General features: G+C 46.3%; 1 protein-coding gene across 1 annotated transcript in view; it reads left to right on the top strand.

Annotated features, from left to right (window-relative positions):
• Positions 1-23,441, top strand: part of LRRK1 (leucine rich repeat kinase 1) — a 244,638-nt gene extending 221,197 nt beyond the window's left edge. The window contains exons 31-34 of the mRNA XM_063925660.1: positions 1,862-1,975; positions 2,187-3,034; positions 21,438-21,539; positions 22,348-23,441. Of these exons, the coding sequence (XP_063781730.1) occupies positions 1,862-1,975; positions 2,187-3,034; positions 21,438-21,539; positions 22,348-22,525 (1,242 nt within the window). The 3' untranslated portion in view covers positions 22,526-23,441. The remainder of the gene's footprint in view (positions 1-1,861; positions 1,976-2,186; positions 3,035-21,437; positions 21,540-22,347) is intronic.
• The last annotated feature ends 784 nt before the right edge of the window (positions 23,442-24,225 follow it).

Here is a 24,225-nt window from a genome sequence, read left to right as displayed (position 1 = left end):
TTTTATACTGTGTGCAGTGTGTGCGCAGCCCAGGACTTACTTCTATAGTGCGATGAGAACACACACCCTCCCTGGAAACGCTTGGGAACACCTGCATTTTCCCTGACACTCCCAGAAAATGGTCAGTTACCACCCACAGACGGCCTCTTCCTGTCAATCACCTTGTGAACGCCTGTGCAATCGAAATTTTCACACCAGCCTGTTGCTGTTCGGCGATGCCGGTTGTCTGCCGATGCGCGTGCGCATTGCTGTGCATGCAGTCTATCCATGATGGCCTTCTGTGCGAAAACAGGTCTGAATCACCCACCAATGTACAGTATCAGAGTTAGTCAGCGCACTTTGGGGGTTATTCAGAGATGAATGCAGATCGCAGCGTATGCAGCCAGATCTGCGTTCATCTCTGCACATGCTGAGGGCCGCCCAGTATGTGGTTTACTGCCACCGGCAAACTGCGCTGTGGGACTCTATTGCGGCCGGGTCTGAATGACCCCCTTTGAGACAAAAGACAAGGAGCATAGGTGGCATGGATAGTGCTAAGGGAGGAACAAGAGGAAAGACTGCTTACAACTTACATACATGTACTAATGAAGGAATAAAACCATTGATTTGTGAGGTATTCTCTGTTAATGGAACTCTGAATAGCACGATTGCACAGGGGGATGTATTGCTACCTCACAGTACTTGGTTCATTCACTGATCCGTGCATGATTCTCCAAACACGACAGCCAGAAGCAGGTCTATTTGAAAGTTGTATTTGTGTACGAATTCCATGCTTTTTCGTAAGTGTTTGGCTATTGTCGGCAGTGATTGAGAATACGAATTCTTAGTAAATTCCTGTGTTGTATAAGCTGTATGTCAGCAAACAACCGTGTTTAACCGATGGTCTATTGATTCGTATTTGTGTGGACGGCTGTGTATCTCAATACAAATTGCCCCAACACTGCCGAGATTTGTGTTTAGTAAATTTCCGAGTCATCAACTCGAATCAAATCGGGGGCTTACTCTGGTGAATTATATTTGATCCATTATTTTGGGTCATTGCAGCATCTAGCTTTGTGTACAGTTAGAATCTCCATTGTGTCTCATGGATCCAATTATATTGTAATGACCCAGTCTGATTGGATTGTAACTTGTGGTCAGCATTACTTACTGAGCAATGGTTTGTTGGGTCAGCCCTAGTAAATGACAGAAAATAGAAGACTACACTGTACGAAATATGTAATGCTACACTAACTTCATGGACGGGATGTACTAAAGAAAAAATGGGGTAAAACCCCCGTTTTTCGGCGGTTTTGACGCATTTTCAAATGTACTAACCCCCGCCCGCCAGCTTTACGATGCGGAGGGCATGGCGATACTCTATAGAAGCCTATGGACTTCTTACCGCACCCCGCCATTCGCCACCCCCCCCTTCCCGACATACCTGTGTGTAGGCAGCCCGTGGTCCCGGAAGCCAAACTCCTCCTACCCCAGCAACAAAGCTGCAGGGTCCTGCTGGCTACAGGGAGTAGGAGGAGAAGCCTGGGACTGACTGCTGCCTGCTTGCCGGTCTGGTAGGTGACAGAGACTCCATGGAGGTGACCGAGACTCCCTGCACACCTTCTAACACATATCGCAGGGGGCCTCTGTCACCGCATTGTGATGTTAATGGCATATGTTAGTACATTTGCGATTAGAATCACTGCAGTGGGCGGCGATGTATTTTAATACATCCCGCCCTATGTCTTAAAAATGTCTGTAATTAAAAATGTACACAGGTTCAATTCCTTGGTTCTTCATGGAGACAAATCAACAAGAGTTTTTATACTGAAACATTTTGGATTATTGTTTAATTTTCTTTATGTTTAAAACCATTTTCTAGGACCAGCATATTTCCATTTATAGTCTGCAGGGGATGTGCCCACTAAGTGCGCCTCAGAAAGTGGTTGACACACCAGCTATTGTGACTTGCTTCCTGGTGGTGAATGTGGGGAAGGTGAGTGCAAGCACTATTCTATTACCACTTCCCTGCTGTTATCTTGTGCATGTACATTGGCTGTAGAATCAAGATAAAGGATATTAATACAATATGGTTTTCAGCTGTTTAATTTTATTTATTAATTATTATAACATTTGTGGGTAATACTTACCTGTTATACTATATATTTTTTATATGTTGTGTTTTCTATGTTTTTGCCTACATACAGAGCTCCTGCTTGGTGTTCGCGGGCCTGGCAGACAGCCTGATCTCTGTATTCCCAGTGACCAATGGTATTCCCAGCAGCGACTGCTCATATCTCTGTTCACGCACCGCAAACCGATCCAAATTTAAAATAGGAGATGAAGATCCCCGACAGAGTCCATACTCAGTGGTGGCCATGGAGATCTTGAATGGTGGGTCTGAAGTCTGGTATAGCAATGGACCTGGAGTCCTGATAGTGGATTGCACGTCACTGGAGATTTCTAAAAGGCTGGAGCCTTACAATGCACCATCTTCCATTATCTCTATGGCAGCTAGTTCAGATTGCAATGGAGAGGAGACTGTTTGGTGCTTAGACAATAAGACCAACACTTTAGTTATGTATCATGCTGCTAGTTACCAGCTGTGTGCCCGATATTTCTGCGGGGACTGCAGCCCTTTAAGAGACATGTTTACTGTTAAAGTTAGCTCTGAACTGGCACCAATCACCTTGCCAGGATCAACTAGTAACAGTCAATGCCAAGCCAATATTAGTTTCATCTACAGCCAAGATCGAGGAACACAGCTCATCAGCCACCAGGACTCGCTCACCGATTATTGTTCTGTGTCCTCGTTCTCCTCTTCTTCATTGCTTCAGGGGGCAGCAAAGTCCTCCTCCAGCCTGCCCAGCAGTCCAGTCAGTTACAGCAGTGTCCTATTATCCACGGATAGTGAGGATCCTGAGATGTTACGAGAACAGAGACCCAGAATCCCCAGCGAGAGCTGGGGAACCAAGGCTCCACCCTCAGAAGAGGAGAAGTTGCGTGTGCAAGCGGTGCGGGTCCTTGCAGTGAAGGATTTGCTTTGGGTTCCCAGGTGAGCTTTCCATTAATGTGAAGTTAAATATAATAACTGTGTAGTGTACGCAATGTGTACTTTCCATTACCCAAGGATACTTATAAAGCAACAAAAAACAGATGAAAGTGTTAGTGGCTTTAATGGGGAATTTCAAAAACATTTAAATTGGTTGGATTCTATTTTTTAGCACAAATAATAACAAAAAATGACAAAACAAAATTTTATATAATCTTGTTGTAAACTAGCAATTTTGGGACACGTACGCCACAGTAAAGATCTAGCACTTATCTACACTGTACAGAACCTCGAGTCATCCTCTGGCTCTCCCAGCTCTAGATCAACAATCTCTCAATAATAGCAGTTTTGCCTGACAACGGTGCTACAGGTTGAAACTCTCTGATCCAATCATTTTTGGAATTAGGCTAATAATGGATTACAGGATTTTCTGAATTCCATGTAGCATGTAGTACCATAGTAAGATTTTTCTATAAAGCTTGCTACTCATCAGAATTGGGGCAAAGCATTCAGACAGTTTCCCAAAAACACTTCCAAAACACAATCATGCCATGGTACAGAGTTTTCTGCATTATAAATAATTACTAAATCTAAATTTCAAGTTGTTGTCTGTAATATAGAAAAATAAACACAAATATATTAGACAAGGGATAGAATAATAAAAAAAAAAATATATATATATATATATATATATATATATATATATATATATATTTGTGATGTAGCAAAATGCTAAATGGCACCTGTCATGTAACATTTTTGGGAAGTTACTGTAGCGATGTGCATATAGATGACGATTAAGTATGCACCCGTATGCGCCACAAAATGTTACTACCAAGCTCTTTCCCTCCCCCTATGTCTAAAAGCAATAACCTTACCCAGTGAGCTTGGTCTCTTCTAAACCCTGCACCATCCCCTGTGGCTGGCAATGGGGAGTGGTGGCATGGAGTGGAATCCCTATGGAATCAGTGCAGAGAGGGGGTGAGCGATGAGATCACTGCAGTGAGGGGGACACCCATGGTACCAGTGCAGAAGGCAAGCTGGCAATGGGATCAGAGACACACCTTCTATTCCACACCAGCTGCACTATGACATGAAAGCCACATGATGCTTTGAACCATTATAATAGTGGACGAGCTCCCTTTCCTCTGACCGGCTTATAGTATTCTTTTACATGTGGACAAGCACATGTGTTTTTTTTCTTAAATTGTTCATCATGTGCTGTATGGCTAAACATTCCCAAATTGTGATAAATGCATAGCTGCCAGTATAATGTAAAGTGCAAGTTATATGACCTGCATTCTTGTAAAAGTAGGATTCCATTCCAGATGTAAAAAATGTGCATAGAGGTATAAATTTGCTCAGGAACTCGTTTGTGCGTCTTCGTACCAATTCATAACATCTGATTCATTGCAAATATCTTCCGTTTCTGTAAGGTCCTGAAACTTTTACTCCTGAATCTGTTACTCTGTGTGTATGTTGATAGCACAAGACAAAAACAAAAACCGTTGGCGCTAGTGTAATGTGTGTGAGACACTCATTCTTACAATTGCGAGTACTTAACAAAGAATGCTGCTTCAACTCTGAGATGCTGAGCCTCAAAATATTGAAATTACAGAACTAGAAAAAAAAAGCGCTGTCTGTGGAAGTATCCAGCAATATATTTTCTCTGACGTCCTAGTGGATGCTGGGAACTCCGTAAGGACCATGGGGAATAGACGGGCTCCGCAGGAGACTGGGCACTCTAAGAAAGAATTAGGACTACTGGTGTGCACTGGCTCCTCCCTCTATGCCCCTCCTCCAGACCTCAGTTAGAATCTGTGCCCGGCTCGAGCTGGTTGCACACTAGGGGCTCTCCTCAGCTTCTAGTAAAGAAAGTATTTATTAGGTTTTTTATTTTCAGTGAGATCTGGCAACAGACTCACTGCTACGAGGGACTTAGGGGAGAGAAGCGAACCTACCTGCTTGCAGCTAGCTTGGGCTTCTAGGCTACTGGACACCATTAGCTCCAGAGGGATCGAACACAGGCCCAGCCTCGGTCGTCCGGTCCCGGAGCCGCGCCGCCGCCCCCCTTGCAGAGCCAGAAGCAAGAAGAACGTCCTGGAAATCGGCGGCTGAAGACTCCGGTCTTCATTAAGGTAGCGCACAGCACTGCAGCTGTGCGCCATTGCTCCGTATGCACACCACATACTCCGGTCACTGATGGGTGCAGGGCGCTGGGGGGGGGGGGCGCCCTGGGCTGCAATTAGAGTACCTTAAATTGGCAAAAAACACATAATATAGTCTAATAAACTATATATGTGTAAAAATCCCCTGCCATAATATTAATAAAAGAGCGGGAGAAGCCCGCCGAAAAAGGGGCGGGGCTATCTCCCTCAGCACACTGGCGCCATTTCCTCTTCACAGCTCCGCTGGAAGACAGCTCCCCAGGCTCTCCCCTGCAGTTTCCAGGCTCAAAGGGTAAAAAAGAGAGGTGGGGCACTAAATTTAGGCGCAAAACTGTATTGTATAGCTGCTATAGGGAAAATCACTTTGTGTAGTGTAAATCCCTGTTTATATAGCGCTGTGGTGTGTGCTGGCATACTCTCTCTCTGTCTCCCCAAAGGACTTTGTGGGGTCCTGTCCTCAGCCAGAGCATTCCCTGTGTGTGTGCGGTGTGTCGGTACGGCTGTGTCGACATGTTTGATGAGGAGGCTTATGTGGAGGCAGAGCAGGTGCCGATAAATGTGATGTCACCCCCTGCGGGGTCGACACCAGAGTGGATGGATATGTGGAAGGTATTAACCGACAGTGTCAACTCCTTACATAAAAGGTTCGATGACATAACAGCTGTGGGACAGCCGGCTTCTCAGCCAGTGCCTGCCCAGGCGTCTCAAAAGCCATCAGGGGCTCAAAAACGCCCGGTACCTCAGATGGCAGACACAGATGTCGACACGGAGTCTGACTCCAGTGTCGACGACGACGAGACTAATGTACATTCCACTAGGGCCATCCATTGCATGATTACGGCAATGAAAAATGTGTTGCACATTTCTGACATTAACCCAGGTACCACTAAAAAGGGTATTATGTTTGGGGAGAAAAAGCAACCAGTGGTTTTTCCCCCATCAGATGAGTTAAATGAAGTGTGTGAAGAAGCATGGGCTTCCCCTGATAAAAAACTAGTGATTTCTAAAAAGTTACTAATGGCGTACCCTTTCCCGCCAGAGGAGACATCCCCGAGGGTGGATAAAGCGCTCACACGCTTGTCAAAAAAGGTGGCACTACCGTCTCAGGATACGGCCGCCTTAAAGGAGCCTGCGGATAGAAAGCAGGAGGCTATCCTGAAGTCTGTATATACACACTCAGGTACTATACTGAGACCTGCTATTGCTTCAGCATGGATGTGCAGTGCTGCAGCAGCGTGGTCTGATTCCCTGTCTGATAACATTAATTCCCTTGACAGGGACACTATATTGCTAACCATAGAACATATTAAAGACGTAGTCTTATATATGAGAGATGCACAGAGGGATATTTGCCGGCTGGCATCTAGAATAAATGCGATGTCCATTTCTGCCAGGAGAGTGTTATGGACTCGGCAGTGGACAGGTGATGCGGATTCTAAAAGGCACATGGAGGTTTTGCCTTACAAGGGTGAGGAATTGTTTGGGGATGGTCTCTCGGACCTCTTTTCCACAGCGACAGCTGGGAAGTCGACATTTTTACCTCAGGTTCCCTCACAGCCTAAGAAAGCACCGTATTATCAGGTACAGTCCTTTCGGCCCCAGAAAGGCAAGCGGGTTAAAGGCGCGCCCTTTCTGCCCAGAGGCAGGGGTAGAGGGAAAAAGCTGCACCATACAGCCAGTTCCCAAGAACAAAATCCTCCCCTGCTTCCACTAAATCCACCGCATGACGCTGGGGCTCCACTGGTGGAGCCAGGTGCGGTGGGGGCCCGTCTCCGGAACTTCAGCGACCGGTGGGTTCGCTCACAGGTGGATCCCTGGGTTCTACAAGTGGTATCTCAGGGATACAAGCTGGAATTCGAGACGTCTCCCCCCTCGCCGTTACCTCAAATCAGCCTTGCCAGCTACTCCCCCGGACAGGGAGGTAGTGCTGGCGGCAATTCACAAGCTGTACCTCCAGCAGGTGATAATAAAAGTTCCCCTCCTTCAACAGGGACGGGGTTACTATTCCACAATGTTTGTGGTACCGAAACCAGACGGTTCGGTGAGACCCATTCTAAATTTGAAATCCTTGAACACTTATATAAGGAGGTTCAAGTTCAAAATGGAATCGCTCAGGGCGGTTATTGCAAGCCTGGAAAAGGGGGATTACATGGTATCACTGGACATCAAGGATGCTTACCTGCATGTCCCCATTTACCCACCTCACCAGGTGTACCTCCGTTTTGTGGTACAAGACTGCCATTACCAATTCCAGACGTTGCCGTTTGGTCTGTCCACGGCACCGAGGGTATTTACCAAGGTAATGGCCGAAATAATGATACTCCTTCGAAAGAAGGGAGTTATAATTATCCCATACTTGGACGATCTCCTTATAAAGGCGAGGTCCAGGGAGCAGTTGTTAGTCGGAGTAGCACTATCTCAGGAAGTGCTACAACAGCACGGCTGGATTCTGAATATTCCAAAGTCGCAGCTGGTTCCTACGACGCGTCTACTGTTCCTGGGTATGATTCTGGACACAGAACAGAAGAAGGTGTTTCTCCCGGAGGAGAAGGCCAAGGAGTTGTCATCTCTGGTCAGAGACCTCCTGAAACCAAAACAGGTGTCCTGGGAAAGATGGTAGCTTCTTACGAGGCAATTCCATTCGGCAGGTTCCATGCAAGGATCTTTCAGTGGGATCTGTTAGACAAGTGGTCCGGATCGCATCTTCAGATGCATCGGCTGATCACCCTGTCCCCGAGGGCCAGGGTGTCTCTGCTGTGGTGGCTGCAGAGTGCTCATCTTCTAGAGGGCCGCAGATTCGGCATACAGGACTGGGTCCTGGTGACCACGGATGCAAGCCTCCGAGGTTGGGGGGCAGTCACTCAGGGAAGAAACTTCCAGGGACAATGGTCGAGTCAGGAGGCTTCCCTACACATAAATATTCTGGAACTAAGGGCCATTTACAATGCCCTAAGTCAGGCAAGACCCCTGCTTCAAAACCAGCCGGTGCTGATTCAGTCAGACAACATCACGGCGGTCGCCCATGTAAACCGACAGGGCGGCACAAGAAGCAGGATGGCGATGGCAGAAGCCACAAGGATTCTCCGATGGGCGGAAAATCACGTGATAGCACTGTCAGCAGTGTTCATTCCGGGAGTGGACAACTGGGAAGCAGACTTCCTCAGCAGGCACGACCTCCACCCGGGAGAGTGGGGACTTCATCCAGAAGTCTTCCAACTGATTGTAAACCGTTGGGAAAGGCTACAGGTAGACATGATGGCGTCCCGCCTAAACAAAAAGCTAAAAAGATATTGCGCCAGGTCAAGGGACCCTCAGGCAATAGCTGTGGACGCTCTAGTGACACCGTGGGTGTACCAGTCGGTTTATGTGTTCCCTCCTCTTCCTCTCATACCAAAGGTGCTGAGGATAATAAGAAAGAGAGGAGTAAGAACTATACTCATCGTTCCGGATTGGCCAAGAAGGACTTGGTACCCGGAACTACAAGAAATGATCTCAGAGGACCCTTGGCCTCTGCCTCTCAGACAGGACCTGCTACAGCAGGGGCCCTGTCTGTTCCAAGACTTACCGCGGCTGCGTTTGACGGCATGGCGGTTGAACGCCGGATCCTGATGGAAAAGGGCATTCCGGTTGAAGTCATTCCTACGCTGATAAAAGCTAGGAAAGATGTGACAGCAAAGCATTATCACCGCATATGGCGAAAATATGTTGCTTGGTGTGAGGCTATGAAGGCCCCCACAGAAGAATTTCAGCTGGGTCGATTTCTGCACTTCCTACAGTCAGGAGTGACCATGGGCCTAAAATTGGGTTCCATTAAAGTCCAGATTTCGGCCCTGTCTATTTTCTTTCAAAAAGAACTGGCTTCACTGCCTGAAGTTCAGACGTTTGTTAAGGGAGTGCTGCATATTCAGCCCCCTTTTCTGCCCCCAGTGGCACCTTGGGATCTCAACGTTGTGTTGGATTTCCTAAAATCACATTGGTTTGAGCCACTTCAGACCGTGGAATTAAAATATCTCACGTGGAAAGTGGTCATACTTTTGGCCTTGGCTTCGGCTAGGCGGGTGTCAGAATTGGCGGCTTTGTCCTGTAAAAGCCCCTATCTGATCTTCCATATGGACAGAGCAGAATTGAGGACGCGTCCCCAATTCCTCCCTAAGGTGGTATCAGCGTTTCATTTGAACCAACCTATTGTGGTGCCTGCGGCTACTCGGGACTTGGAGGCCTCCAAGTTGCTGGACGTAGTCCGGGCCCTGAAAATCTATGTTTCCAGGACGGCTAGAGTCAGAAAGACTGACTTGCTGTTTATCCTGCATGCACCCAACAAGCTGGGTGCTCCTGCTTCTAAGCAGACTATTGCTCGCTGGATCTGCTCCACGATTCAACTTGCACATTCTGCGGCTGGACTGCCGCATCCTAAATCAGTAAAAGCCCATTCCACGAGGAAGGTGGGCTCTTCTTGGGCGGCTGCCCGAGGGCTCTCGGCTTTACAACTTTGCCGAGCTGCTACCTGGTCGGGATCAAACACGTTTGCAAAATTCTACAAGTTTGATACCCTGGCTGAGGAGGACCTTGAGTTTGCTCATTCGGTGCTGCAGAGTCATCCGCACTCTCCCGCCCGTTTGGGAGCTTTGGTATAATCCCCATGGTCCTTACGGAGTTCCCAGCATCCACTAGGACGTCAGAGAAAATAAGAATTTACTCACCGGTAATTCTATTTCTCGTAGTCCGTAGTGGATGCTGGGCGCCCATCCCAAGTGCGGATTGTCTGCAATACTTGTATATAGTTATTGCCTAACTAAAGGGTTATTGTTATGAGCCATCTGTTAGTGAGGCTCAGTTGTTATTCATACTGTTAACTGGGTATAGTATCACGAGTTGTACGGTGTGATTGGTGTGGCTGGTATGAGTCTTACCCGGGATTCCAAATCCTTTCCTTGTTGTGTCAGCTCTTCCGGGCACAGTTTCCCTAACTGAGGTCTGGAGGAGGGGCATAGAGGGAAGAGCCAGTGCACACCGGTAGTCCTAATTCTTTCTTAGAGTGCCCAGTCTCCTGTGAAGCCCGTCTATTCCCCATGGTCCTTACGGAGTTCCCAGCATCCACTACGGACTACGAGAAATAGAATTACCGGTGAGTAAATTCTTATTTTATTTGTTATTATACCACAAATACGTTTCTCAATAAAAAGAAAAAATTAATAAAAATAAATATAAAATACACACAATTTAAAATCACACTCTATAGAGCCACTAAGATGATCTGCAGGCTCAATACTGAAAGTCAGTCACTTTGTATCAATTTTGAATAAAAAAAAGGAACAATTAAGCATCCATTTGACTGTGTTCTTCTTTGTTATTAAATAGCAACAATTCTGGTATTGCACTTTCAGAAATTTAAAGTTCCACACCAAAATTGAATCTTCAATTGGCATTCATTTTTGTATTATAGTTAACAGAACTTAATCCATTAATTAGGTTAGCATCCGTAGTTTCCCAAACTCCGCAATTAATAACTGGTTCTCCGATTTTAAATGTTATAAGTATTGTGAGAGCTGCTCATTAGTAGCTGGATCTTGGAAAAAGTCCTGCTTTTATCCACTGATTATCAAATAAATAGGGACACGCTTACCCACGCTATTTGTAGAATGGTCTGTGTGATATACCTCCTAGTGCTGGGGCCGGCTGCCTAGCACTTCAGGAGCGGGAAACGGAGCTAGTGAGTGCGATGCATCTTTCACTTGCTGACGCTGGCTGTCACGGCAAGTCAGAGAGGATGCCAATAAAGTAGAAGTAATACGTCCTCCTTATACTGGCACCGGGTAGCCAAGTGTTGTTAGAGCAGTGTCACAGCTGGCAGGATTGCGGTAATGGGAGCTGATGATCAGTCTGCAGACATCATGTAACAGCGGTACTTGACGCGTTTCTCAGCCACTTAGGAGAGGCTGTTTCTTAGTGTACTTCTTGTACGTGATGACAGGGTTTCTCCCCATCTATCCTGGATGCCTAGAGACCTCGATTTTTTTCTAAGTCCCAGTTGGATCTGGGGAATTTTTCTTCAGGTTGCTAAAATATTGTTTTTAGTTTTATTTATTTGCAACTGTTTCCCTTGGGTATTCCTGAGGACAAAATCATAGCTTGCTGTGGTGACAGTTCCTAGTGTGTAGTCTGTCTGCACTGTGGGATCTTCTCTGGATGGAGCTGACACAGGCTTGTGTTCGGGTTTCATGATCACACACCAAAGGCTTCAGGCTGTGGATGAGTATAGTCCTGTCTTAAGATAGGACACCCTATTGAAAGCTGTGGTCACCCACTGCAGCATCCTTGCTTGTCCTTTCCTCTGCTACCTCACTATTTTCCTAGCTGGGTTATATGGGGATTGTTTTGTACCGCAGTTTTTATTTTGTTGTGTAATTGTGTCTGGAAGATGGGTGTACAGTTCCACTTTTTCTGTCATAGAAAACTCATTTATCTTCTCCTATTCTTTATCTCTATTCCCTTTTATACATCATCTCTGGATAGAGAAAATGTTCTGGGAGTCTCTCTGAAAAGAGTGGAACAGTGGCAAAGATTTAAAAGCTAAATTTCCTCAGGCATGTTCTCACTAGGAGGGCTGTCTGCACGCTGAGAGACTACTGGGTCCGACCGCAGCACCTATGACCTTAAAGAGGAGGCTGCCAGAAATTCTTCAGTCTTGGAAGTGTTACAATTCTGATGCTTCAACTCATGCTGTGGATGATCTCTTTGACAACTCAGACCAGGACTTTTCTTCTCTGATGGAAGAGGACACAGTGAACATTTTTGCCTTGAGGCCTTAATCTGTGTTGTTAAACAGGTATTGCATTTCTCGTATGTGGATGAGCCAGAGATTCAAGATGCATCTCTATCTAAAAATAATAGGAAGCAAGCTGTTACCTTTTCCTGTTCTTTACCATTGGAGGACATTTTAACTCCTGCTTGGACTCATCCTGATCAAAAATTCCAGATTTACATCAGAATACTTTATCTTTACCCATTTCCAGCGGCTGATGGAACAAAATAGCAATCTCCTCCATTAGTCAATTTTCCATCCCTCAAATAAGACAACCATTATAGGGCCTAATTCAGACCTGATCGCTGCTGTGCGTTTATGCACAGCAGGCGACCAGGTCTGAACTGCACATGCAAGCACAATTGGCATCTCTGCCAAGCGATCGCCTCTGCCTTATTGACAGGCAGAGGCGTTCGCTGGTGGGAGGGGGCGGGCCGGCAGCGTTGGGCCGTCGCTTTTGGAGCGCGGTCCGGGCAACTCTGTGTGCGCTGTGACCCAAAGAGCGACTGGTAACTCCCTGCCAGCGCGCAGGAGCTGCGTTGGTAGGGAGCTACTCTTCAGGTACAAAAGCATTGTCACCGTGCAATGTTTTTGTACCTGTGCGATGGGGGGAGGGCCAGACATACGGGGCAGACTAGACCTGTGGTGGACGTTTCCCCAGATATCTGGGTGGCTGATCGTAGTTTTTGCATGGCTACGATCAGGTCTGAATTAGGCCTTATGTCTCTTAAGATCGCTCTAAACATAAACTGGACTTCACTTTGAAGAGTATTTTTATAGTCATGGGAGCTACTCTGCAGTCTGGGAGACCTAGATCTGAATTAATCTCCTTAGTTGATCATGTCAAACAGGCAGCGATTGATGCATGCCTAATTTGTTCCAGAATTTCAACTTCTGCAGTGTCTGCACTTAGGGGATCCAGTGGAGGGAGCCTGTATTTTGTTTTTTTTTCTGGACTGGTGATTAAGTACCTCTTCAGATGCCTGGGATCGAAACATTGTTTCCTTGGGGATACCAGATAGACTTTCTAGGTACACCACCATGTACAGGTCTACCTGCATCTCATCAAAAGTGTCTGGCCCTAAAAGGAGCTATACAGGCTCTGATATCTTCAGAGGTTCGAGATTGAATGACTGCAGCATGAAACAGGAACTATTTGGTGTCCATGGACATTAGTGATCTCTAACTACACATCCCCATTTGGAAGACTCATCAGTCTCTACTACGGTTTGTGATTGGAGACGAGCATTTTCAGTTCAGGACTCTCCCCTTCAGTCTTTCTACTGCTCTTCAAGATTTTACCAAAATTCTGGTAGTCCTGGTTGCTCATTTCAGGTATTTGGTAGTGACAATATCCCCATATTTATATGATTTACTGATAAAGACTCCTCCTCTGGACCTTTCCTCATGATTAGATCATCAATTTGTCATGTGCAACCTGGTTCCCTCGCAGGATATGGTTTCTCTGGGCATGATATTCAGCACATGCCTTCAAATAGAATTCTTTCCATAGCACAAGATTTTGTCCATTCTGTCCATGTTTCAGTTAGTTGTGAAAAAGAAGATTGTCTCTGTTCACCTCTGTATACACCTGTTGGGAAAGCGTATCTCCTCCTTCAAGATGGTCCAGTTCATTAGGTTCCATTCCAGGAAACTCCAGGGAAATTATTTTCCAAGTGGAATAGATCACTTCATCTGTCTCAGAAGGCTCGTCTTTGCATTCTCTGGTGGCCAATGTTTCACCACCTGGATCTGAACACTGTTAACCACAGATGCCAGTCTCGGAGGGTGGAGGGAATTTGTTCAAACAATCCTACTTCCAGGGTTATTGGTCCAGTCTAGAAATTACTTTTCTCATCAATGTTCTCAATCTCAGGGCAATCTTCATGACTGCACCTCAGTACTATATGTAGCGGAGACCCAATTGAATATCTGATACACTAAGGGTTCAGGAATAGTTCAATGGCCTTGAAGGAGACAATTAAGTTAATACAGAATGGCACATTTCTCTGACGTCCTAGTGGATGCTGGGGACTCCGTAAGGACCATGGGGAATAGACGGGCTCCGCAGGAGACTGGGCACTCTAAAAGAAAGATTAGGTACTATCTGGTGTGCACTGGCTCCTCCCTCTATGCCCCTCCTCCAGACCTCAGTTAGAATCTGTGCCTGGCCAGAGCTGGATGCACCTAGTGGGCTCTCCTGAGCCTGCTAGTAAAGAAAGTAATGTTAGGTTTTTTATTTTCAGTGAGATCTGCTGGCAACAGACTCACTGCTATGTGGGACCGAGGGGTGAGAAGCAAACGTACCTGTTCACAGCTAGGTTGCGCTTCTTAGGCTACTGGACACCATTAGCTCCAGAGGGTTCGAACACAGGCAAAGGTCCTCGGTCGTCCGTTCCCAGAGCCGCGCCGCCGTCCCCCTCGCAGAGCCAGAAGATCAGAAGTTGGTGATGAAATCGGCGGCTGAAGACTCCTGTCTTCATTAAGGTAGCGCACAGCACCGCAGCTGTGCGCCATTGCTCCCACTGCACACCACACACTCCGGTCACTGTAGGGTGCAGGGCGCTGGGGGGGGGGGGCGCCCTGGGCAGCAATAAGAATACCTTTGGCATAAAAAAGACACATAATACAGTCTGTGGCTGTATATGTGTAAAACCCCGCCATTTTTTAGTCAGAAACAGCCGGACAGAAGCCCGCCGCTGAGGGGGCAGGGCCTTCTTCCTCAGCACACCAGCTCCCCAGGCTCTCCCCTGCAGTCTCCTGGCACTAAGAGGGTAAAAAGAGAGGGGGGCACATAAATTTAGGCAAAAGGTGTATTGATACAGCAGCTATTGGGAAAAATTCACTTCTGGTAGTGTGTATCCCTGTGTATATAGCGCTGTGGTGTGTGCTGGCATACTCTTTCTCTGTCTCCCCATAGACCTTGTGGGGTCCTGTCCTCAGTCAGAGCATTCCCTGTGTGTGTGTGCTGTGTGTCGGTACGGCTGTGTCGACATGTTTGATGAGGCGGGTTACGTGGAGGCGGAGCAAGTGCAGATAAATGTGGTGTCGCCCCCGTCGGTGCCGACACCTGATTGGATGGATATGTGGAAGGTCTTAAATGACAATGTAAACTCATTACATAAGAGATTTGAATATGTTGCTGCCGGGGGACAGCCGGGCTCTCAACTGGGCCTGCCCAGGCGCCTCAGAGGCCGTCAGCGTCTCAAAAACGCCCACTATCTCAATTGGTTGACACAGATGTCGACACGGAGTCCGACTCCAGCGTCGACGAGGATGAGGCACTATTACAGCCCAAAATGACTAAGGCCATCCGATACATGATTATTGCAATGAAAAATGTATTACACATTTCAGAGGCTGACCCTGTCCCTGACAAGAGGGTAAATATGTTTGGGGAGAAAAAGCAGCCAGTGACTTTTCCCCCGTCACATGAATTAAATGAGTTATGTGAAGAAGCGTGGTCTTCCCCTGATAAGAAAGTGGTGATTCCGAAGAGAATACTAATGGCGTACCCTTTCCCGCCAACGGATAGGTTACGCTGGGAATCCTCCCCTAGGGTTGACAAGGCCCTGACGCGCTTATCTAAAAGAGTGGCCCTGCCGTCTCAGGATACGGCCGCCCTAAAGGAACCTGCGGATAGGAAGCAGGAAGGTATCTTGAAGTCTGTGTATACACACTCTGGTACTCTACTGAGACCGGCTATTGCTTCAGCTTGGATGTGCAGTGCTGTTGCAGCATGGACAGATACTCTGTCAGAGGGGTTGGATACCCTGGACAGGGATACCATATTGCTAACACTTAGCCATATTAAAGATGTCATCTTATATATGCGGGATGCCCAGAGGGACATTTGCCTGCTGGGCTCTCGAATAAATGCAATGTCCATTTCTGCCAGGAGGGTCTTATGGACTCTGCAATGGACAGGGGATGCCGACTCTAAAAAACACATGGAGGTTTTGCCTTATAAGGGTGAGGAATTGTTTGGGGACGGTCTCTCGGACCTCGTATCCACAGCGACAGCTGGAAAGTCGACTTTCTTGCCACAGGTTTCCTCACAGCCTAAGAAAGCACCGTATTACCAAATGCAGTCCTTTCGTTCTCAAAAAAGCAAGAGAGTCAGAGGTGCATCCTTTCTTGCCAGAGGCAGGGGTAGAGGAAAGAAGCTGCACCATGCAGCCAGTTCTCAGGAACAAAAGTCCTCCCCTGCTTCCACTAAGTCCACCGCATGACGCTGGGGCTCCACAGGCAGAGCCAGGAGCGGTGGGGGCGCGTCTCCGAAATTTCTGCAACCAGTGGGTTCGCTCACAAGTGGATCCTTGGGCTATACAAATTGTATCTCAGGAAAACAAGCTGGAATTCGAAGTGACGCCCCCTCACCGTTACCTAAAATCCGCCTTGCCAGCTTCTCCCACGGGGAGGGAGATAGTCCTGACGGCTATTCACAAGCTGTACCTCCAGTAAGTGATAATAATGGTACCCCCCCTTCAGCAGGGAAGGGGTTACTACTCCACACTGTTTGTGGTACCGAAACCGGACGGTTCCGTAAGACCCATTCTAAATTTAAAATCCTTGAACATTTACATGAAAAAGTTCAAGTTCAAAATGGAATCGCTCAGAGCGGTCATTGCCAGCCTGGAAGAGGGGGATTTTATGGTATCTCTGGACATCAAGGATGTGTACTTGCATGTCCCCATTTATCCGCCTCACCAGGAGTACCTCAGGTTTGTGGTACAGGACTGTCATTACCAATTCCAGACGTTGCCGTTTGGTCTATCCACGGCACAGAGAGTCTTTACCAAGCTAATGGCGGAGATGATGGTACTTCTCTGGAAGCAAGGAGTTACAGTTATCCCGTACTTGGACGATCTCCTCATAAAGGCGAGGTCCAGAGAGCAGTTGTTGGTCAGCGTAGCGCACTCTCAGGAAGTGTTGCTACGGCACGGCTGGATTCTGAATATTCCAAAGTCGCAGCTGATTCCTACGACGTGTCTGCCCTTCCTGGGCATGATTCTGGACACAGAACAGAAGAAGGTATTTCTCCCGGAGGAGAAGGCTCAGGAGTTAGTGACCATGGTCAGGGATCTCCTGAAACCAAAGCAGGTGTCGGTGCATCACTGCACGCGAGTCCTGGGAAAGATGGTAGCGTCATACGAAGCCATTCCTTTCGGCAGGTTCCATGCCAGGATCTTTCAGTGGGATGTGTTGGACAAGTGGTCCGGATCGCATCTTCAAATGCATCGGCTGATCGCCCTGTCCCCGAGGGCCAGGGTGTCTCTTCTGTGGTACTCATCTTCTCGAGGGCCGCAGGTTCGTCATACAGGACTGGGTCCTGGTGACCACGGATGCATGCCTCCGCGGAAGGGGGGCAGTCACTCAGGGAAGAAACTTCCAGGGGCTGTGGTCAAGTCAGGAGACTCGTCTGCACATAAACATACTGGAATTAAGGGCCATATACAACGCCTGAGTCAAGCGGAGCCCCTGCTTCGAGACCAACCAGTGCTGATTTAGTCAGACAACATCACGGCAGTCGCCCATGTAAACCGACAGGGCGGCACAAGAAGCAGGGTGGCGATGGCGGAAGCCACAAGGATTCTTCGTTGGGCGGAGAATCACGTACAAGCACTGTCAGCAGTGTTCATTCCGGGAGTGGACAACTGGGAAGCAGACTTCCTCAGCAGGCACGACCTCCACCCGGGAGAGTGGGGACTTCATCAAGAAGTCTTCGAGCAGATTGCAAATCGGTGGGAACGGCCACAGGTGGACATGATGGCGTCCCGCCTAAACAAAAAGCTAAAAAAATATTGCGCCAGGTCAAGGGACCCTCAGGCGATAGCTGTGGACGCACTGGTAACTCCGTGGGTGTTCCAGTCGGTATATGTGTTTCCTCCTCTTCCTCTCATACACAAGGTACTGAGAATAGTAAGAAAAAGAGGAGTGAGAACGATACTCATTGTTCCGGATTGGCCAAGAAGGACTTGGTACCCAGAACTTAAAGAGATGGTCACAGAGGACCCATGGCCTCTGCCTCTCAGACAGGACCTGTTGCAGCAGGGGCCCTGTCTGTTCCAAGACTTACCGCGGCTGCGTTTGACGGCATGGCGGTTGAACGCCGGATCCTAGCGGAAAAGGGTATACCGGATGAAGTAATTCCTACGCTGATAAGAGCTAGGAAGGATGTGACAGCAAAGCATTATCACCGCATATGGCGGAAATATGTTGCTTGGTGTGAGGCCAGGAAGGCCCCTACAGAGGACTTCCAGTTGGGTCGTTTTCTGCATTTCCTACAGTCAGGTGTGACTATGGGCCTCAAATTAGGGTCCATAAAGGTTCAGATCTCGGCCCTATCCGTTTTCTTTCAAAAAGAACTGGCTACACTGCCTGGGGTTCAGACGTTTGTAAAGGGAGTGCTGCATATTCAGCCTCCTTTTGTGCCACCAGTGGCACCTTGGGATCTTAACGTTGTGTTGGATTTCCTGAAATCCCACTGGTTTGAGCCACTTAAGACCGTGGAGCTAAAATATCTCACGTGGAAAGTGGTCATGCTAATGGCCTTAGCTTCGGCTAGGCGTGTGTCAGAATTGGCGGCTTTGTCATGTAAAAACCCCTATCTGATCTTCCATATGGACAGGGCAGAAATGAGGACTCGTCCCCAATTTCTCCCTAAGGTGGTATCATCGTTTCATTTGAACCAACCTATTGTGGTGCCTGCGGCTACTAGGGACTTGGAGGATTCCAAGTTGCTGGACGTAGTCCGGGCTTTGAAAATTTATGTTTCCAGAATGGCGGGAGTCAGAAAGTCTGACTCGCTGTTTATTCTGTATGCAGCCAACAAGGTTGGCGCTCCTGCTTCAAAGCAGACTATTGCTCGCTGGATCTGTAGCACGATTCAGCTGGCTCACTCTGCGGCTGGATTGCCGCATCCAAAATCAGTAAAAGCCCATTCCACAAGGAAGGTGGGCTCTTCTTGGGCGGCTGCCCGAGGGGTCTCGGCTTTACAGCTTTGCCGAGCTGCTACTTGGTCGGGTTCAAACACATTTGCTAAGTTCTACAAGTTTGATACCCTGGCTGAGGAGGACCTTGAGTTTGCTCATTCGGTGCTGCAGAGTCGTCCGCACTCTCCCGCCCGTTTGGGAGCTTTGGTATAATCCCCATGGTCCTTACGGAGTCCCCAGCATCCACTAGGACGTCAGAGAAAATAAGAATTTACTCACCGGTAATTCTATTTCTCGTAGTCCGTAGTGGATGCTGGGAGCCCATCCCAAGTGCGGACTTCTTCTGCAATACGTGTATATAGTTATTGCTTAACTAAAGGGTTATTGTTATGAGCCATCTGTTGATTGAGGCTCAGTTGTTGTTCATACTGTTAACTGGGTATGGTTATCACAAGTTGTACAGTGTGATTGGTGTGGCTGGTATGAGTCTTACCCTGGATTCCAAATCCTTTCCTTGTAATGTCAGCTCTTCCGGGCACAGTTTCCTTAACTGAGGTATGGAGGAGGGGCATAGAGGGAGGAGCCAGTGCACACCAGATAGTACCTAATCTTTCTTTTAGAGTGCCCAGTCTCCTGCGGAGCCCGTCTATTCCCCATGGTCCTTACAGAGTCCCCAGCATCCACTACGGGCTACGAGAAATAGAATTACCGGTGAGTAAATTCTTATTTACTGTTATATCAGCAGTCTTTATTCTGGGGATCGAGAATTGGGAGGCAGATTACCTCAGCAGACTGGATCTCCACCCTGGCGAGTGGTCCCTTCAATGAGATGTCTTCCAGCTTAGTGTAAACAGGTGGGAAATGCTGGCATCTTGACTAAACCACAAGGTAAAATAAATCTAGCTCCAGGACTGGAGATCCCTATGCTCTTAGTCAATGCCATGGTAGTTCCATGGGACTTTCAGCTAATGTGTTTTTTTCCCTCTGATTGCAAATGCTGCCCCAGGTTCTCAAAAGGATAAAGTGGGATTGACCAAGAAGTTCATGGTACTCAAATCTCTGGCAATTGCAGCTGGGCTCCTTCCTCTTTGTCCAGTTGTTTTATTTGCTTTACCTCAGCTGAATTGAACTCCCTGACTATTGAGGCATTTTATAATCCAAAGGGAAGCTAGTTTCTGCAGGGAATTAGTACAGGATTTGTTGGATGTTTGTATCCTGATGAGAGACTAAACGATTTCCAGACATCTACTTTAGCTTGTCTCGTCTTCTCCTTTTCCTGCAGAAGGGCTTGAAGACTGACTTATGCTTGGGATCTATGAAGGTACAGATATCCGTGCTGTCTGTATTTTTTCAACGTAGATTTGCATTGATTCCAGAGGTCCTAATATCCTTAAAGGATGTATTGCATGTACAGCCTCCATTTGTTTTCCCCCACTATTGGAACCTTAATCTTGTGCTTCAGCCTTGCAGCAGGAACCTTTTCAACTTGGTTTCTGTTGCTCTAAAATCGCTTATATGGAAAGTTGTTTTTCTCCTTGCTATTGTCTCCGCGAGGCAGATTTTGGAACTTAACGCGTTATCTTGTTGATTCCCCTTTTTGGTGTATCGTGAAGATATGGAAAGTTAAACTGAAATTCCACATTAATCAGCAGTTTGTGCATCCTGTGTCTGTTTTGTGGTGGTCCTCTGATGATCTGGATTCCCTTCAATATGTAGATGTTGTCCAAACTCTTATTTATGTTAATTGTACTTCAGACTATGTAGAAAAAAATAATTAGTTCTGTATGACTTTTACAGACAGGGATCCCCGGCTTCTAACTATTGCTTGTTGGCTTCAAGCGGTGAGGTTTTTATTTTTTATGGTCAGCTGGTCCATGTTCTAGTTATGGCTCATTACTCTAGTTCGATAGGGGCCTCTTGGGCTTCTAGACATGATGCTTCGCTGAACAGTTGTGCAGCACGGCCACCTGGTAATCTGTGCACATCTTTTCCAAATTCTACAGGATTGACACCTTTGCATCTACGGATGCAAGTTTCGCCACAAGGTGCTTTACATTGCTCTCCCTCACTTGAGGACTGCTTTGGGATGTCTCCAGTTTCTCCAGTTCCATTTCTCCAGTTCCATGGCACTAGACTCCTGCTTTTCTGTTCTATATTATTCTTGTCCTGTCCATTGTTCTGTTCAATTTAGCCTGTTGCTCTCTCTCTTTTCTCCATTTTTGTTTTGGGCTTGCTTAGAATTAACTGAGGACTCTATGCATCATTAGGAAAGCGTGGGATGGTCCTTGTTCATAACAATGCAAGTTTTAAAATGCCAGGTCGCAGACATAATTATGCCCCAGTGCTTCAATGTCCTCCATGAAATTGGAGAAATAGGTTTTACAGTAAGTACAAAAATCCCAAATTCCTGTAACAAGGTCTGACATATGAGTCAGGGCTCAGTAACCCTGTAATTCTGAGTACTATTACTACAAGTCTGGCTGATCTCTGAATTTTTTCAGGCGGGGAGGTGACATCATAATTATAGGACTGGAGAAGGAGTGTGGCGGACAGAGAGGGCGAGTCATTGCAGTAATACAGCCTGAAGATCTGGCAAAAGACGGGTAAGGTTTACAAGAGCAAACTAATAGGAGATTATTCTTCATGGGAAACCAATAAATTCTCCTTGCGGCTAAAGTATAGCATCATTATGAGCTAGGAGTGTTACACATTCTTCAAATGAAGTGATATTGCACAGTTTGATGGTGCCTACTAATTACACATAGGTTAAGTAAGGCATGCATTGCTGCTCTATGAGCCTTTCAGATGATTTTGATGACTTAAAGCTAGAGATGTGCATGGAGTCTCGTGTTTTGGTTTTGATTCTAATTTCATCCTCATGTTTTGGGTTTGCAAACCCACCCTGAAGTGTTTGGCTCGGAATTCAGATTTTAAATCTGAATCTTGGGTTTTGGGTTTCTTGAAAAATGGATAAAACCAGCTAAAGTCATGTAATTTTTCAATCCAAGACCCGAAAATATTATTTAAAATCCGAATTCTGAACGGTGGAATTCTAAAGAACCGATCCGCACATCTCTACTTAAAGTTCTGCTTAGACTGCTGTAGCACCACCAGTTTATAAAAGATGCTACATGCAATTTGTGATGTAAAGTTTAGAATTCTATTTTTAAGTTCTAATTTTCTTCTTCAAAATAACTTCACACCAACACTTAACTGAACACCATAAATATTAATAGGGAAACCATTCGTAAGTAATATGTAATTCTTGGCAGGCAAGTGAGGCACCTACCATAGGCACACCACTATGGAGATTATATCTTTATGAGGTCAGGGTAATTATGTGACATCACTCTGTTAGACCTGTATACAGTACCTCATATAAACTCTGTTGTTCCTGTTCTGCTTTTCCAGGGTTTGCGTAGAAGCTGCTGTCGTGTCCATGGATTCAGTGGTTTGTTGCCTGCAGAGTGAGGCACTAGGGTGGTGCCTGTCAGTCTGGAGAAGCTGGGGGGCTGCAGAGTTTGACATTTTCTATAATTCAGCCGAGGAACTGAGGAGAATGGAGACTTGCATGAGAAAGAGGAGGTAGCATAATGATGATACTTCTCTCTCTCTAACTAACCCTGCATTCCGTTGCTGATACAGTTCCACATCTTCATCCAGACAGAAGAGATTCGCTGTAAATCATTTTCCAGGATGGAGAAGGAAGAGGAGCCTGGTAGAGAAACATAATGAGACTGAGATGCTATTCTATGCCAGCAATTACTTAGACAGGAGGAGTTGGATAAAAAGAAGTTTCCACCTGTGGTCTAGAAGCACACTGGATAAATGCCAAAGATTTAAAAATGATAACTACACTGACGTGCAATATTTGAACATGGGCAGAGAACCCGTGCACCCCAGAACAAAGACCCCCATCATCCTAGCTGTGTTTATGCTTGGAATAGATGTGCGGCATTTAGGCTGGCTGAAGGTAATTTCAGTAATATAACAGCAGAGTATGCATCAGGGATGTATTGCTGGACTCCATAGAACGTTACTCCTGTTGCCATGTAAAGTGATAGAGTATTTATTATTTAGGCTAGCTGAGCTAGATTTGCAAGCTTTAAAATGAAGGGACTGGGTTTTGCTAACTGTATAACTGCACTGTATCCACTGCACATATGAAACACAATGGGGGGAATCCAATTATACAAGAGCAGGTTGCCTTTGTGAAGGAGTGTTAGCAGTGGAACCCAAACTCACCCCCCTGCCTGAATCGCACTACAATCCGTGAGTCTGGTGGCACTGTGAGTGCGGCATACAGATGCTCTTACTCGCGGGTGCGAACTGCTTCCACCTAATTGGTTTCCCCCCAATGTCTGTCCGCCACTTAGAATGTGCAATATTAGCGTCTCAATGGCTCCCTGACTGCAGTTCTCACTCCTCATCTTGGAAATGAGTACATGTTAACTCCTGGTGGCTCTAGTACTGCTTTTCAGCAATAAACATTAATGGTTTCTAAATGATAGAGCAGGGTGCTGTTTTTTCTCTCCCATGTGCGTATGATGGAGAGTTTACACTTGGATTGCAGTAAAATACAGGCCATAGTTATTAGAGCCAAGGGTGGTAGCACAGCAGCATGTGAGTCAGGGTTTCTCACCTATTTACACATGTACCCCATGTGTACATCAGACACACATAGGGGTCACTGCCAGCAGTTAAACGAAATGTAAAATAATAGTTCATTATAGAAGTAATACATAAAAAATATTTACAATAAAATTGTAGTGGTTTTTTTTTTAAAATATGTAAAAATTACTTTGCAATCTTTTATACACATTCATGGGTGGCTAACTGGAATAAAGATACGCCTTTTATTTGGGTACTGATAAACTGATATAGAAAAAGGGGCCATTGAAGCTGTTACCATGATAAAAGGAACATGTTTAAAAACAGTCGAGAACCCTGGTGTAATTTATCCCATGTAGCCTCGCTACTGCCCTCTGCCCTTTTATACATGTGCAATTGTTTTTTTGTTTTTTTCACAAACGGGATGTTTTTTAATGGTCTGTTGTTAACTTTTTATTTTTACAAATATAAATGTATATTTAAAAAAAAAATCAAAAAGAAAACCTAACTCTTCATTTTTTATTTTTAATATGGATATCACTTCATATTGGTATTGGCAACTAACATATGAATTCAAATGTATTCTTGTAATCCCACAACAGATGCAATGTTTTTAGTAAATAAAAAAAACGGTTGTGAAGTGGTTGGGATAGAACACTCTATAGCCAATCAGATCAT

The sequence above is a fragment of the Pseudophryne corroboree genome, chromosome 6 (genome assembly GCF_028390025.1).
Source record: "Pseudophryne corroboree isolate aPseCor3 chromosome 6, aPseCor3.hap2, whole genome shotgun sequence".
Taxonomy (NCBI): Eukaryota; Metazoa; Chordata; class Amphibia; order Anura; family Myobatrachidae; genus Pseudophryne; species Pseudophryne corroboree.
Note: the sequence above shows the minus strand (reverse complement) of the source record. Positions and strands in the feature narration are given on the sequence as shown.